General features: G+C 39.7%; 1 protein-coding gene across 1 annotated transcript in view; it reads right to left on the reverse strand.

The window, feature by feature from the left end:
- Positions 1-1,664: 1,664 nt before the first annotated feature.
- LOC134665041 (uncharacterized) overlaps positions 1,665-16,413 on the reverse strand; it is a 116,285-nt gene continuing 101,536 nt past the window's right edge. Inside the window, exons 6-14 of the mRNA XM_063521823.1 lie at positions 14,242-14,597; positions 13,678-13,911; positions 9,740-9,928; positions 8,969-9,175; positions 7,996-8,209; positions 7,130-7,360; positions 6,591-6,778; positions 5,650-5,872; positions 1,665-5,250 (exon numbers count right to left, since the gene is read on the reverse strand). Of these exons, the coding sequence (XP_063377893.1) occupies positions 5,143-5,250; positions 5,650-5,872; positions 6,591-6,778; positions 7,130-7,360; positions 7,996-8,209; positions 8,969-9,175; positions 9,740-9,928; positions 13,678-13,911; positions 14,242-14,597 (1,950 nt within the window). The 3' untranslated portion in view covers positions 1,665-5,142. The remainder of the gene's footprint in view (positions 5,251-5,649; positions 5,873-6,590; positions 6,779-7,129; positions 7,361-7,995; positions 8,210-8,968; positions 9,176-9,739; positions 9,929-13,677; positions 13,912-14,241; positions 14,598-16,413) is intronic.

Here is a 16,413-nt window from a genome sequence, read left to right on the forward strand (position 1 = left end):
CAACTGTTTTAAATTTTGCATCTGTTAACTTAAAATTTCTAAAGGAATTTTGTTGTAGAACTTTGTACAATTCCCCAAGAAAGACTTTTTTGTTTTTACTAGCCTGTAGGATGAGACTTTAAGCTTACCCGAATTTCTGGTAACCTTTGGTTTATCAGTATTTATTGGAAAATTGTACAAATTCCTCCTGACATACATTATTATCTCGAAAATATATAGTGACGGTAGCGTTAAAATGTCAATTTTCTTGAATATTTCTCTCAATGACTCCCGCGTTCTTAAGTTATATATTGCCCTTATTGCTCGTTAGGATATAATCAACGAATGTCTCACTAGAACTACAATTATTATGACAGGAAACAGGTTATTCTATTGCAATAAACTAGAACTGTTGATTTTATATATAGCCAGTCTATTGCTATATCCTCTAACCGCCCATACCTCAAACTTTGCCAAGCAAAATGAAATTTTATTTTGTCAACACAAAGTTCAAATTAGAATGGAACTGGAGACCTCTTTATAGGTCTCTGGGCGGTTAAAGGTTAAACCTGTAAATAGAATACATGTCACAGTACAGTTTTAGGTTATGAAATAATATGGAATGGAAAAATTGGGCAAGGCCTAGTTAGGGTACAAGGAACAAATATTTAAGTCTCCGACTACGCTAAGTTTGCGCAGACTTGGTAGTTGACTACGCATACACATCCCATACTAGTTAGACGGACCATGGTCCGTCTCTAGGATGCCTATGCTATGTCTATTTAGAGTAGCTAACGAATTAATTATTTTTTAAATCGCGTCAATTTTACCTCAGATAAAAAACTTGGTTGCCATCTTTTGACGATTGCCGGGATCACTGGTAGCTAGTCACTGGAGCATTCCCTACTCCCAGTCGTTCTACCTTTAGCGTCTACAAAGTTCGCATGATATCGTACAGATGGCGCTAATACGTGTGCTTATTTTCTCAAATTAACCCTTTGTATGCTCGCGATGTCGTTAGGTGGATGTGTCGGACGTATATTGAATAAGCTTCAAAGTAGACTGACTTAGACTAAACCTTGTACATATAGGTGTCGGCAAGAGAAACACAACAACAAATCATGTAATGACAGATTATGGAATGAGTGTTCTTTTTCCGTACGGATAGAGTTATACCAAGAAAAGTCTGCAACGATTTCGATAGCACACGCAGTGCAAGTGTTATTTTTAACGTCAAAACTTCTATGAAAGTGTGGCGTATAAGTAAATAATACTTGCGCTGCGTGAGTCATTAAAATCGCTGCAGACTTTTCTTGGTCGAACTATAGCAAGTTGAACAGCCAACTGCAAGAAGGACTGACGGCCTAATTCCAACTTTAAGATACGTCAGTTAATAGATCTAGAAAAGATATGGATTAGATATGTCAGTGTCAAACAAGTGTCAAAATTGACGTTTCTTCAAACAAATACGTCACTTTTGACACTTGTTTGACACTGACATATCAAATCCATATCGTTTCAATATCTAGTATTTGACGTATCTCATTGTTCGAATACGGCAGTAAGAAGTTTCTTTGAGGTTTTTTCTGCTGAATTTCGTGTGCTTAAGTCATATTCACTCATTGCATATGAGAATTGTAGAAGTACCTAATAAAATGGTTTGTGTAAAAATAACAAGACACATATCATGCAATAAATAATTTATTTCAAAAACTTCTTATTTATCATCATTTAACTCTTCGTAATCAATGTTTTGAACGTGAAATTAGGTATATCTGCTTAGCTATTAATTATCCATCATTATTGTCATCCAGGATGAACCTGATGCGGCCTATCTTCCATTATAATGTCGATTTGTATAGTTATCATTATAATGACCGTGTGAAACATTTCAGGTTTTAGATTTCATGTACTTAGGAAATTGGGTAACTGATAATTAAATGGCCCTTTCGGTGATAAAAGCTAATTGATTCTGCCATTATGAGAATGAACACTCCAAAGGAGTCCAAAGCATCAATATTCGATGATTTAAATTAAATAGGCAGGGTTACTAGGCTAGTTGGAAGCTAGAAGGATTCGCGCTTTCATTATTGCGCTTTTTTACCATTTGAGACCTGAGAAAATCACGTTAGCTTTTATCATTACATTTTTCAGTAGAAGATAGCCTCAGGGGCGCAATATGCAATTTCGTTTTGAACCCCATTAGAACAAAGACATCGATAATCAGGGGCCAGTTCCATGGAGTCTTGTAACTTGAGAACTATCAGTAGTCCATTAAGAAGGGACTTCCTGGTATTACTTAAAATATATGAAAAAAAACACCAAGTGGTATAGCGGTAAATCGTGATTTAGGGAAAAGGAACCAATCCACAAAAATCTGTCAATTCGATTTGAACTTTTTGTCAAAAAGAAAAGTCATTTATTTAAATATCAGATTTAAAGGATGGACCCTTTTCGCTAAACTACGTCATAATGCCGCAGACACGGGTGCGATTCCTGCCTTGGGCGTTCGAAGTCATGAACCATTTTTCTTCAGTAAATGATATCTATTTTAAATTATAGTTTTGGTGAAGGGAAAACAAACCGGAATTTTCATACATTATGGAAGACGATACAAACATTTTCTAAATCCAGTGTCACTATAATTCCTTAATTAATAAATTCACTAGCTTATTTTTAGGATACCTAAACCGAAATAATTGAAAATAGTATAACAAAGCGGGTTTCAAATATTTTTAATATAAAACTCATTTTCTGAATAAAATAGGTAAGTAACTTTGTAATATTTGCTTTATGATTCTCTATCTAAAATTTTCAAATTTTTATTCGGATTTCTAATAACATTTTCAACTAAATAATAACGCTCTGAATAGATTTTAATGAGTAATCACATTGTTTCTTTAGTTTTTGTTTTAGTGTTATCATTTAGTTGAATAAGTTAGCTAAATATTTTCATTAATTTCACTAATAGTTAACGCGATGTCGTAAAATTTATGAATTTCCCTGGGAAACAAACAATATAACTTTAATACATTTCTAAGATATGAATAGTTTTAGTTATATTTACACCGTTTCCAATACAATAGGATATTTCATGAATTACAATAATATTAGGTCTTCTACATTATGAATGATTTTTCAAGATGGTAATAATTGGAATATTCGTAGGTACAGTAAATGACGCTAGAACAATATTTGACATCAAAAAAAGAATTACAAAAACAAACGAGTCACAAATAAATTTTATAATATTCATAACGACATACGAACAATATTTTATATAAAAATGGCAGTTTTATATCACGTATACGAATACTACTTAAGTTATTCAGAACACAGGGTATGATTTCGATTGCACCAATCAAACAACTTTAAATAAAATTATTGCCGTAACGATATCATATTAATCCTAAACAACCTATTACAGAATGCTACATCAGACACACCAGACGAAAAAACACGTTTTTGAAAGTATTAAGCAGGCCACTGATGAGCCTTCCAACAGTCCAAATAGCGTGGCTGCAATCCAAAATCGGTCCGTGAATGTCAAAAACGTACAAGGTTTAATATTAGGATGCCGTCCATTTGGATGAATCCATTGTAACGGCATCCATTTGGAAGGCTCGTCAGTGGCCTGCTTTACGAGCTTTTGAGAAAAGGCCCCTTGGTTGAGTCATTGCAGGCTATGAGTTTTCATTTGACAGCGGTGTATCTGCTATAGTGTTATGTAACTGTGCCTAAACATTAACGAATGAGAACAATACTTGCTACGAATTCATTTTTTATGTACAATTGTTGCAATAATCACAATAACTCGTAACTCAAATTGTGTCAGAGTCGATCGGCCACTCACTCAGAATCATACATTGTGCGTTATCTGTTTAATTTTGCCTCGTTTGACATCTTAATTTTAAATGTGTTTACCCTTGTACCCTCACGCTCCGAGATTGTTGCGCCACTTAGGGTCCTAGCTAAATTGGTTTTTCTATACTTATGCTATAGAATTTCCAATATAGCAAGAGCCTTAAATTGCATAACAATCCCGTGTGGTGACTGCATATTTACTCGTATTTTTTCTTTGTGTTGTATTGAAAAGACCTGTAGTTACTGAAAAATGTGATTTAATTGATTTTGAGTTTATGTAAGTATTAAATATAAATAGATAAGAAATTCATCAACATACTTTCTTAGATTTGTTTACTTGTTCAAAATATTTAATGACTTTTCTTGGTTTGTACCATGAATTTTCGTTGACTTATTTTTTCCCTCTCACGTAAACTGTTCAAATAAAAATCACACGGGATTTGAACAGTAAACTTTTATACATAATTTATACCAAGTTACAAACACCGATCGACTGCACTTGGTCCAAAATTTAAGAACATTCTCATCTTTGAATCCCAATCTTATTTACATTTCTAAAAACTTCGACTCTGAACCAGCTTTGAGGACTCAACCCTTCAATTTTAAAAACACTATCCATTATCGTTACTATTAAATATCAATTGAGATCGTCTATAATCCAATAAATTGGCTGCATAAGTACGAAAAGTGTTTAAAATGCGAACACTTTTTCACACAACCGTTAATCCTATCAACAATTCGAACCTTAATCGCTTCGCGTCTAATCCTCTAAGAATACCAACCAACACTTTTATTGCATTAGCGATTTACCCATAATCTCACACTCACACAAAGGCCAGTAAGCAACACAACGCAAAAGTGAGATCATGTAGACGCTACTTGTTTATTCGCGACATTAATAAGAATAATAAAGGCTCCATCCTATCGTATTGAAGTTAGGTCAAAGATACTTAAATACTATTCGATGGAGCCTATTAAGAAAACTTGCGGTCAAAAACAAATAAAATTGCAGCAAGGTGCGGTGATCTCGCGCTCTTTCTAAATACGTTGTCTGTAAAGACAATTAATGGAATTAAACAAGCAAAACCATTCCTGAACATGAAACGTTAAGCTTTAGTGCTTATGTGTGTTCCTAACTGACCCTCATGCGAATAAAGTTTCCCAACAACAGTACATTTCCATCCTCAGAGCTGGCGATTTGGAAAGTGGAACAACGTGCCATAAGGACTCCGCGCGGGAAGCACGTCACACGGTGGTGACGCGGTCTACTTCCACGTATCGCACGGAGTCCTCGCTTGGTCAGCAAATCACTTCTTTCTCGTCGAAGATGGCGGTGTCCGAGGAGAGGCTCTTCAGGCGCTGCTGGAGCGCAGAGCGGCGCCGTCGACAGTTGCGCGCTACAGCCAACTGTAAAAAAAGTTACATTTATTGATACAAGAAAAAGAGAATAGTGAAAAACATATAAATGTCGAGGCTAGTTCATAGAATCAGATCTTGTAATGCCTTTTTAAAATTATACACTTAACGATTAGGTTAGGTTTTACTTCATGATGTGATCAACCGATCGATGAAATTATTACCACATAATAGAAAAATCAATTCTAACTACGACATCCACAAATGGCGAGAAGACCAATTAAAGTATGTTGCATATCTAACAGAGCTTAAATTACTCTAACGGGGTGTGTTCAGGCGTTATGTCCAAAAATTAATTAGTCATAAATATCAGGTACCACACAACATAAGCACTTTGGATTTCGACTTGCGGAACCGGCCCAGAAAAACGAACTAGATATAGGAACTTACTACAGCGGTGGCTACCAGCACCGCGAACGCCAACATAGCCGCAGCGTAATGCGCCGGGACTCGCAAAAGCGCGGAGCATTGAGCCAGGCGCTCGTCCTCCCCGTGTGGGCACTGCGCGATCCCGTCACACCACAGCGCGGGCTCTATGCAGGCGTCTAGAGATGAGCAACGGTACTCGCAGTCGCCGGACAAGGCGAATACGCCGCCACGTTCGCTGGCGTGTCTGGAAAAGACGGTATTATATTTTTTATGTAAAAACAGAATCATCCTTATATGGAAAAACAATATAAGGCACAAACGCAACAAAGTTGAACTAGCAAAATTGGCTTTTAAAGCCTCTTAAATTATATAGGGCTATTGGGCGCCTCGAATTCTTTCAATTACTCGTATTTACTACGAGTACTTACGCATCCAATAAGGGCTCAAAGCGATATCTATTGCAATAAGTAGGTACAAAGCTACGTAAATGGCGTCAATCACGTTTTTCTAAATCGTCAACACACTAGACAAATTCCTTAGAATATGAAGTTCGTCGTTCACTAACACGACGTATTATCATAGGGCTGGATTTCTGCTAGGTACTTTAAAATTATACCTACATGAGAGCTGAATGAACAAGATGGCTTTTACTATCTTTGATGAAGTCAACGGGACAATCGTACTTAAATCGTATTGCATCTATAACGTAGAACAAACTCATCATCATCATCCTGGCGTCAATCCCGGCTGTGCCCCCGCGCGGGGCGCGAGGACCCGGGGTCCGCCTTCCGACTCCTTCGTGACCACTTTGCCCGATCTTCGGCATCCCTGGTAGTGAGTCCGCTGGCACGCATGTCCTCCTTGACGACATCAAGCCATCGCTTCTTGGGCCGGCCTCTTCTTCCCGTACCGGGAGGAGGCGTATTGCATCTATAACGTAGAACAAACTACAATTTTCTTACCTTCTAGAAAGTTCCAGCCAGGACACGTAGTAAGAGCCGTGTTCTACCGCAATGAGCTCCACCGAGAGAGACCTCGGCCAGTCCAGGTCGAAGCGGTCCGGCGACGGCGGTGGGCCTAGCACGTGACGTGCCAGACCGTCTACCTCTTTCGACCAGCCTTCGGAGAAAATCTCGACGACCTCCTCCCACTGAAATCATAACATTTTTTATAGGAATCGGGCACCTACTGATAAATGTGCCAAACACGTGCCAAACTAGGATTCAACCTAAATTATAATTTAAATTTGTTTATAGAATGCAACTACCTACACTCAAATCGATGTTTCTGTCGATCACTAGCCGACATGAAAATTGATTACTAAGATCCCTTTATATAAATTGCGGTTTTAACTGTCACAGCCAAAAGCTGAGTTTGCAGAGTTCTTTAATTGTATCTGACTAAGCATGTCCGTTTAATCTAATGGTTTCCTCAATAAATGTTAATTGATTGATTGTTATTTTATGTCATATTTTTAAAGATATAATAATAATGTCTTTACCTGTTCTTCAGGGGGTTGAGGACAAATGAAGATAGGGGATAATCCACCAGCATACACCGCTATTCTGTTCTGCGTCCTGCACAAATGTCGCAAGTCGGGAGCCACTGTGATATTGTTCAGAAGAGTGAAGTTGTCTAGCTCCGGTTCTTTTATGATGCTTCCTTGAATCTGCAGGTACAGGTAACGGCCTGGTGACGGGTCGATTAGCCACGGACGATGTTCACAGTGTTCCTGTAATGTGACATAAAACTGTTTAATTGACTGAGGGAGAGTCAGTAATCTGATGTGATGGGGAAAATTTCGATTGCAAAATTCCTGTTTGATGGGTCTTTGGATTTAGTTTTTATGGATTCCATGTCTTTTGCATGAATTGTTGTTCTAATATTTTTATTTTATTTTACTGTGTATTTGATTAAGAGTGGGTATTTTTTGAAAACGATCGAGGTTTAATCGATTAGAGATTCCAATGAACAAAATGCTTCAGCTTGTTGCACAAAAGGGTAGCAGATCAAGAACTTGTCTCGTGGTTCTCAGATCTTAATGCGCTGAAATAATGATGAATAACAAATGAATATTTTCTTCAGCGCATGGACAAGAGAGACAACAGCTTCATGCCTGACTACAATATTTAACCACTAATTTATGTTTAACCACGACTTTGTCTTTTTCTTCTTGACTGCTACCTTCTGTGCTCCTTCTCTCTTAATGGTCTCATCGGAAGATCAGCGCTGGAAGCCACCAGCAACATGCTGAGATGGAGCCATTTCGCGGCACTTTAATCTTATTTTGTGTTTTCTTTTATATTATGTATTGTCTCGTTTGTTGGTGCTTGTGCTTACTAATAAATTCTATTCTATTCTACTTACCGCTTCCGATGCTGGGTGCATAGCCGCCAGTCTCAGCTCGCCACTAGCGCCATTCACCTTATGCGAGCTCTCGCACACCGTATCCAGCCTGATGAATTCCACCGAGGCCTCGAAACCGAAGGACCTGAAGTCGTCTACAGCGGACATGTTTACTACGTCGAATTTCAGTTCGGCGATTGTCGAGGTCGATGTGAATTCGTAGTCGTTGATGTCACTGGAAATTCAAAGCAAAATGTATGTAAGACTTTATTGTACAGTCAGCAGATGAAGTGGATAAGCGGGCAAGGTGATGAAAATAAACTGAACACACGTTGATTATTTTAGGGTTAAATGTGTAAGACCCTTTTCTCTAGACTGTCTCTTCTTCCTCACGTTATCCCGGCATTCTGCCACGGCTCATGGGAGCCTGGGGTCCGCTTGACAACTAATCCCATGATTTGACGTATGTACTAGTTTTACGAAAGCGACTGCCATCTGACCTTCCAACCCAGAGGGTAAACTAGGCCTTATTGGAATTAGTCCGGTTTCCTCACGATGTGTTCCTTCACCGAAAAGCGACTGGCAAATATCAAATGATATTTCGTACATAAGTTCCGAAAAACTCATTGGTACGAGCCGGGGTTTGAACCCGCGACCTCCAGATTGCAAGTCGCACGCTCTTACCGCTAGGCCACCAGCGCTTCCTTTTCTCTAGACTGTAATAATTTTAAATTTTCTCTTCATATGTACGTTATCGATAAGTTATTGGTAAGTAAGTAGTCTTGAAGGTAAAGTTAGCAGTTAGGTTAACGGTGGATACTTATGCGGTCCTGATGGTCTTACAATGTATTTTTTTACTACCTATCTGACAGTCCGCTACAAGTTATACGTCACATTTTTTTTGTGTTTTCTTAGATGTTTCAGATCTTTGGGATGTAAATCTAAAGGTTTCATGAGTATAACTATTTCATAAGTTAATAGAAATATGTGTTACCTGCACAAGCAATCCCTTGGCACCCCCGGCCCGCCATCTCTCCACAGCCTGTCAAAGATCCTAACAGCCGCAGTCGGGTCTCCTGCGCAACGATACCAGGGCGAATGCGCGGAATGGACCGAGCGACAAAGACGGCCACCACTGCGGACGCCCCACACCCGGAGCCGAATCACTTCGCCTGGATTGGCCTCGAAACGGTAGGTGCAACTGAAACGAGAATACCGATATCTTTACCAACAAGTTGCAAATCAATATTATGCTCTTCAACCATTAATTTTCCGATTGCTTGGTTCCGATGCTTATCGTAACACAACTCATAGAATTAGACATGAAATAAAGATGACTAGACATAAAACTTTATTATGATTGAACAAATCCAAACATAATATTTTTATATGCACGTTCAGATATGCTAATATAATATAGCAAGTTATGTCTTTTTATAAAAGCTATAGATCACAGCCATCACAGGCAAGTGAAACCGTACCAAACAAAAACTATAATGAGAATTAAATCCTCTTATTATACTTATTATAATAACTATAGCGACCCGCCCCAGCTTTGCATAGGTAAACCTTAACAAATTATACATTAAAATCTTCCTCAAGAATCACACTATTGATAAGTGAAAAGCGCATGACAATCCGTTCAATAGTTTTTGAGTTTATCGCGAACATATAAACAGACAGACGCGGCGAGGGAATTTTATAGCGTGTAGTGATTGTACTGGCACTGATCATGCATCTCGTGCCAGTAAAAACTGCATCTTACCTTATATTTCTTGAGCCGCCGCGACCATACAGGAAGACATCTCTAGGCGAAGAGAACGTGACAGGTGGATCTGGGGGTGCCTCAGGAAAGGATCGGGAAGAAAACCTTCTGGAACATGGACCGCGCCCCCACGGCTCGCCGTCTTGGTGGAGGTCGACGAACTCGTACAGGGCTTTGAAGAATATTGGCCTGGAAGAAGAAAACGAAACAATATTAGCACAAGAAAATAATACCCGGCCGACTTCTGGCCGAAAGGTGTCGTGTTTCGGAGGTTCCGGGGCAAACTGCCGAATCCGACACAAGAGCAGCCGATGCAACGGAGCAACGCCGTTTTGTCGACTAAATAGTGTTTAGTTTTAAGTTTATAAAATACATTATGTATATTAGTCTGTCAGGTATTTGTAATATGGGCCTTGTTGCCTGAGTTAAATTTCTAAATAAATAAATAAATAATAACCGTTCAGTTTCTTTAACACCTTACGAAACATGTTTGTTATCTATACAGGGTGAATCATAAGTCGTGAATAGAAATATGATTTTCTAACTCCATAAACTAAGAGCAATTTAATGCCCCTACTCTTACTAAAATCAGACATTTTTTTTTTTGTTTATTTTTTATCATTTATTTTACTTTTACAAGTGGCAATGTGGTATTTAAACAGCTTTGTAAGATATTTCAAATTATAAATTAAGTAAATTTTATTTCTAACTGGGACAAATGACAAAATTGATGTCAACGACAGTTCCGATTCAAAGAGGCAATTCAATTTACTAATTTAAATATCTTAAGAAGCCGTTGTTATATCCTAAATCTACTTATAAAAGTAAAATAAATGACAAAAAATAAACAAAAAAATAAAAAAATCTTGTCTGATTTTTACCCGACTACGGCAACGCAAAAGGAGGGTTATGATTTTGACCGGTATGTATGTGGGTATGTATGTATGTATGTTCATTTGTTCCCTCAGAACTTCTAAAGTACGCATTATAATTTGACAAACGATATGTCATTCGAATCGTCTTAATCGTCCGCTGGTTATAGGCTATATGACGTCACAAAAAAATGAACACGGCGCCATCTAGAGGTCATAAGTCACGAACCAAAAAAATAAAATAAAATAATGATGACGTGTTGTATATCATTTAGCACATTTCAAATATATACATATTGTTAGCTTTTGCATCCGGCTTTGCTTACATGAACCCGATAAAACATTAATTTATCGGGTAGGTAATTCGAACTACGAATCTAAAAGCGCTCTGGGTTCTATCCGCGTATTTCCCTATTAAGGCGATACAAGAAGATTTTTGCAAAAGAAATTTGTTTGGCCACTATCTATACTATACATGGTGTTTTTTAATGATCTGCAATATTTTATAACGCAAATAGGTACAAAAGTCCAGATCAGCCACAATGTAGGCAACAGCCGTACAAGAGACGTACGAGGCACGCTGTACGTACGAAGCTCGCTGTAGGTGTTCCAAAGCCGGGTGCCTTCGGCGCCCTCATACTAAAAGAGTCGGGCGTAGTCCGACGTACGAGGTACGCTGTAGGCGTTCCAAAGCCGGGTGTTGAAGGCACCCTCATACTAAAAGAGTCGGGCGTAGCCTGACGTACGAGGTACGCTGTAGGCGTTCCAAAGCCGGGCGCCGAAGGCGCCCTCATACTAAAAGAGTCGGGCGTAGCCCGACGTACGAGGTACGCTGTACGCGTTCCAAAGCCGGACCCTGAAGGCGCCTTCATACTAAAAGAGTCGGGCGTAGCCCGACGTACGAGGTACGCTGTACGCGTTCCAAAGCCGGGCGCCGAAGGCGCCGTCATACTAAAAGAGTCGGGCGTAGCCCGACGTACGAAGCTCGCAGCACGCGTTCCAAAGCCTTCGGCGCCCTCATACTAAAAGAGTAGGGCGTAGCCCGACGTACGAGGTACGCTGTACGCGTTCCAAAGCCGGGTGCCGAAGGCGCCCTTACATTAAAAGAGTAGAACGTAGCCCGACGTACGAAGCTCGCTGTAGGCGTTCCAAAGTCGGGCGCCGAAGGCGCCCTCATACTAAAAGAGTCGGGCGTAGCCCGACATACGAGGTACGCTGTAGGCGTTTTTTAAAGCCGGGCGCCGCAGGCGCCCTCAAACTATAAGAGTCGGGCGTAGCCCGACGTACGAGGTACGCTGTACGCGTTCCAAAGCCGGGCGCCGAAGGCGCCCTCACACTAAAAGAGTCGGGCGTATCCCGACGTACGAGGTACGCTGTACGCATTCCAAAGCCGGGCGCCGAAGGCGCCGTCATACTAAAAGAGTCGGGCGTAGCCCGACGTACGAAGCTCGCAGTACGCGTTCCAAAGCCGGGCGCCGAAGGCGCCCTCATACTAAAAGAGTCGGGCGTAGCCCGACGTACGAGGTACGCTGTACGCGTTCCAAAGCCGGACCCTGAAGGCGCCCTCACACTAAAAGAGTCGGGCGTAGCCCGACGTACGAGGTACACTGTACGCGTTCCAAAGCCGGGCGCCGAAGGCGCCCTCATACTAAAAGAGTCGGGCGTAGCCCGACGTACGAGACACGCTGTACGCGTTCCAAAGCCGGGCGCCGAAGGCGCCCTCATACTAAAAGAGTCGGGCTTATCCCGACGTACGGGGTACGCTGTACGCGTTCTAAAGCCGGGCGCCGAGGGCGCCCTCAAACTATAAGAGTCGGGCGTAGCCCGACGTACGAGGCACGCTGTACGCGTTCCAAAGCCGGGCGCCGAAGGCGCCCTCATACTTAAAGAGTCGGGCGTAGCCCGACGTACGAGACACGCTGTACTCGTGCCAAAGCCGGGCGCCTTCGGCGCCCTCATACCAAAGGAGTCGGGCGTAGCCCGACGTACGAGACACGCTGTACGCGTTCCAAAGCCGGGCGCCTTCGGCGCCCTCATACTAATAGAGTTGGGCGTAGCCCGACGTACGAGGCACGCTGTACGTATTCTAAAGCCGGGCGCCGAAAGCGCCTCCATGCCAAAGGATGGCGCAGCCCGATATATGCGGCGCTCTGCGTGCATTTCTGTACTGAAGACGCCCTCGCAAAAGTAAAGTAACTTCAAATAGTTAGTAACGAAGTCTTGACCCCAAAATTAATTAAATAAAAAATAAGTTCAAAAACTAAAACCCGACTACTGCAAATCGCGCTCTAAAAAGTATGAAACAAGATAGAATTCTTATCTGAAATTATTAAACAGGAAATATTATAAATGTTATCATTTTTTTTAATAAAAAAATACAACGTAATATAATTTACTACATTTTTTATATATTTACAGAGATTCAGAGGATAGCCGTGGTCGTATGCCACTTTACTTTAAAGTTTATAATCGTAGCATACGACCACGGAGATCCTTTGAATATCTCTGTAAATATATAAATATTGTAGTAAATTATATTACGTTGTATTTTTTTATTTAAAAAATGATAACATTTATAATATTTCCTGTTTAATAATTTCAGATAAGAATTCTATCTTGTTTCATACTTTTTAGAGCGCGATTTGCAGTAGTCGGGTTTTAGTTTTTGAACTTATTTTTTATAGTAATAGTAGGGGCATTAAATTGTTCGTTGTTTATGGAGTTAGAAAAACATATTTCTATTCACGACTTATGATTCATCCTGTATATGAATTTAAAATTTGAGTTACGATAGATATATGAAGATGAACATACAAGTTACAGTATATTATGCAAAAAAATCCAGGTGATTTATTTATGAATAGATTTACTGATGCCCTTAAGTTTGTATCAGGAATTATTTGACTTTTTACAGAAGAGTTTTGTGTTACACTTATAGTAACTAAACGTTAGTAATAAATCTTTTAAAACGGCGTGCTCATTAGGTCCTGGGTGTCTGCTAGTAGCAGAACCATTATAAGAGCTCTGACAATATAGGCGAAAGCTTTTAAAGGCTGATTAACTTACTTCAAAGCTGTTCCCTGCGTCAACTTCAGTTCCAACGTCAGCGAATCCCCTTTCGACAGGAAGCTCTCTGTGCGCGCGCAAGTCCTGGATCTTCTCAAAATTGCGTGCTCACAGGTCCTGGGCGCTCGCTCACGGCAGAAGCGGGCGATGAGCGTGGCATTTGTGGGCGGTCGACCAACAATCACTGATTGAGCTGATGTGGCGCGGGACATTTGGACTGAGCGCTCCTTGTCACTGAAATAGAGGTAATTTTTTATTAATAAATACCTACCATTACTAGCATAGTTTTCTTCGTACTCATTATAATCATGAGGACGACATTATTCCGATTACAATACAACTTTTTAAATTTGGTTTGATCATTTATTTGCATTTCTCATTTAAATGGAAATAATTACTGTAACACGATCCAATGGTATTTAAACCGAGGTAATTAATGTGCAAATAATTGCGGACTAAAAGGAACTCTGCTTTAACAGACATTTATAATTTTAGGATTAATCTCGTGAGAGTCATTCATTAGGCACGAGTATATAGACGTATAAAGTAAGACGACTAACTTACCAAAAAATATCGCTGCATCCGGGTGATATTCTCATAGGACCGTCCCAAATATTTAAATGGCTGCCGCAGTACTCGTCTTCGGGCAAATTGGGATTAAGCGCATTAATTACGTAGAATTTTAATACGGAGAACCATACTCTGAATCTAGGGGCGGAGAAGGACGGCCTTCTGTATATAAGGTTCCGCCCTGACGGCCCAGATGTGTCAATTCCCTGCATATGATAAAGACATGTTGTGTTCGGCGGCAGAGAATGCTGTGGGTGTTCCAAAATCCCTCTTCCCGTGCCTCTGATCCAGAACTCACAGGCTCTTTTGTTCTTAGCATATGTCGGCGACTGTTGATCGACGAATCTAACCTGAAACAGATTAATTACATGAACAAAAACAGAACGCAATCGTTAATCAAAGCAATGAAATGGAAACGGCGTTCGAGGAATCTAATTGTTTTGTCAGCAAACAGGGTGGAACATTTCTAGAGACTGAGCTGAAAGGATAGTGTTAGCTAAGTGTTCTACAATAGAGTTATTATAATCGTAACTCTGGATTAAAAAATAAAACAAAATAATTCAAATGAAATATTTTTATCAGTGAAAACCCTACCACTACAAAGTTATTTACATTTTAAATTGACACATACATGTCATTAAAGGTGACAGTCCATTTCCAACGACAGCTGCACTACTGTTGATTTCACTTTTACTAAATTGACAATAACACAGACGCGTTTAGTACCAGTAGTGCAGCTGCGGTCAGAAATGGAATGTTACCCTAACTTTACAGATGCTGCATGCTGCAGATTTTTGCGCTACTGCTTAACAAACTGTATCTCACAAACGGTTAGAAATATTAACGTGATTAATATTAAACAATGAAGTACGTAGCCTAAACAATTCCCCGTGTGCATAAAAGTCCCTCGTTCTGTTCCACCCGGTACATGTTTGGCTTACGTTTGCGTTGGGGTAGAATAACATGGCCTCCAGTATTTGCTTTTAAGTTTCATTGCAAAAAGGGGACGCGTCCTAATTTCGTAGTTGAAACAATGTGCGGATACAGTTTGGTCGCTGCCCCATTATGTGCTCGGGCCTACGGTACTAATTACACTTTGGCCGGAGCCCAAGCGGGGTCTCTAGGGCACTTCTTGATTTATTACCGTTCACCCGAAACGAAACACTTTAAATAACCCTGCACGATGATATTCTCGTATGTTATCGTTAACCCCTTTCAGTAACATATCAGATAGGTACGAATACACTCAACAGATATTAGAAAACACATCGAACTAAATAGCAAGACTCAAAATTGCATGGATACATTAAAATGAAACCCATTCACACAGTCGTCTTGCAATTTAGCGGTTCATTTACTTAATACGTAACCTTCTGAGACCCAGAAGCAATTGTTTTGTTTTTGAAATTGGAACCCTTAGTTGTACAATAAAATTTCAAAATAGATTTGTACGCAGCAGGGACTTAGGAGGTTACTAAAATTTCATGGTAAATTGGAATATTGTTCTAAATGGGTACTTACAGATGAACAAATAGGTATCGTAAATTATTTCAAGGTTTCTAGGTTTCTATTGGAACATTAATGTAAAATGGTTTGGGTACCTATTAGGTATAGGGAGCTCTAATGGAAATGATTAATTAGAGGTAATATTAATGATATGTCTCCATCCAAATGTTAAATACATTTGGATTATTTGAGGATTTCGTTTGCACGATAAATGGATAATTGATTTATAAGCAGTATACGTATTGTAGATAAGGACATTGATTATTTTAAATATGCTATAAACATTAAGGTTAAAGTTATTCATATTTGTTATTTAGTGTATCATGCGTAGTGCAAGTCAGAGTCTTCTATACATAAAGCTTAATCTATAATAGCCATAAAAGCTTCTATTACCTAATACTTAGGGCATACTAAAAATTCCTAGTCCTATTCCACTTAGAAAAAATAAGTCTTCTCATATACCAGACTCCAGAAACTTTCAGTATGGCCCACATATACGTACATACGTATAGATACTAAAATTACAAAGATGATCCTTATCACGGCTAATGATCATTAATAATGAACGCTTATCCAGAATCAACTTTTCGCTTAATTGCAATTTGGAAAGGAGCCAAACAGCTCCAGAAACCGCTTTAAAATTGTTTAAAAACAAGCCAC

This window comes from Cydia fagiglandana, chromosome 6 (assembly GCF_963556715.1).
Source record: "Cydia fagiglandana chromosome 6, ilCydFagi1.1, whole genome shotgun sequence".
NCBI classification, from domain to species: domain Eukaryota; kingdom Metazoa; phylum Arthropoda; class Insecta; order Lepidoptera; family Tortricidae; genus Cydia; species Cydia fagiglandana.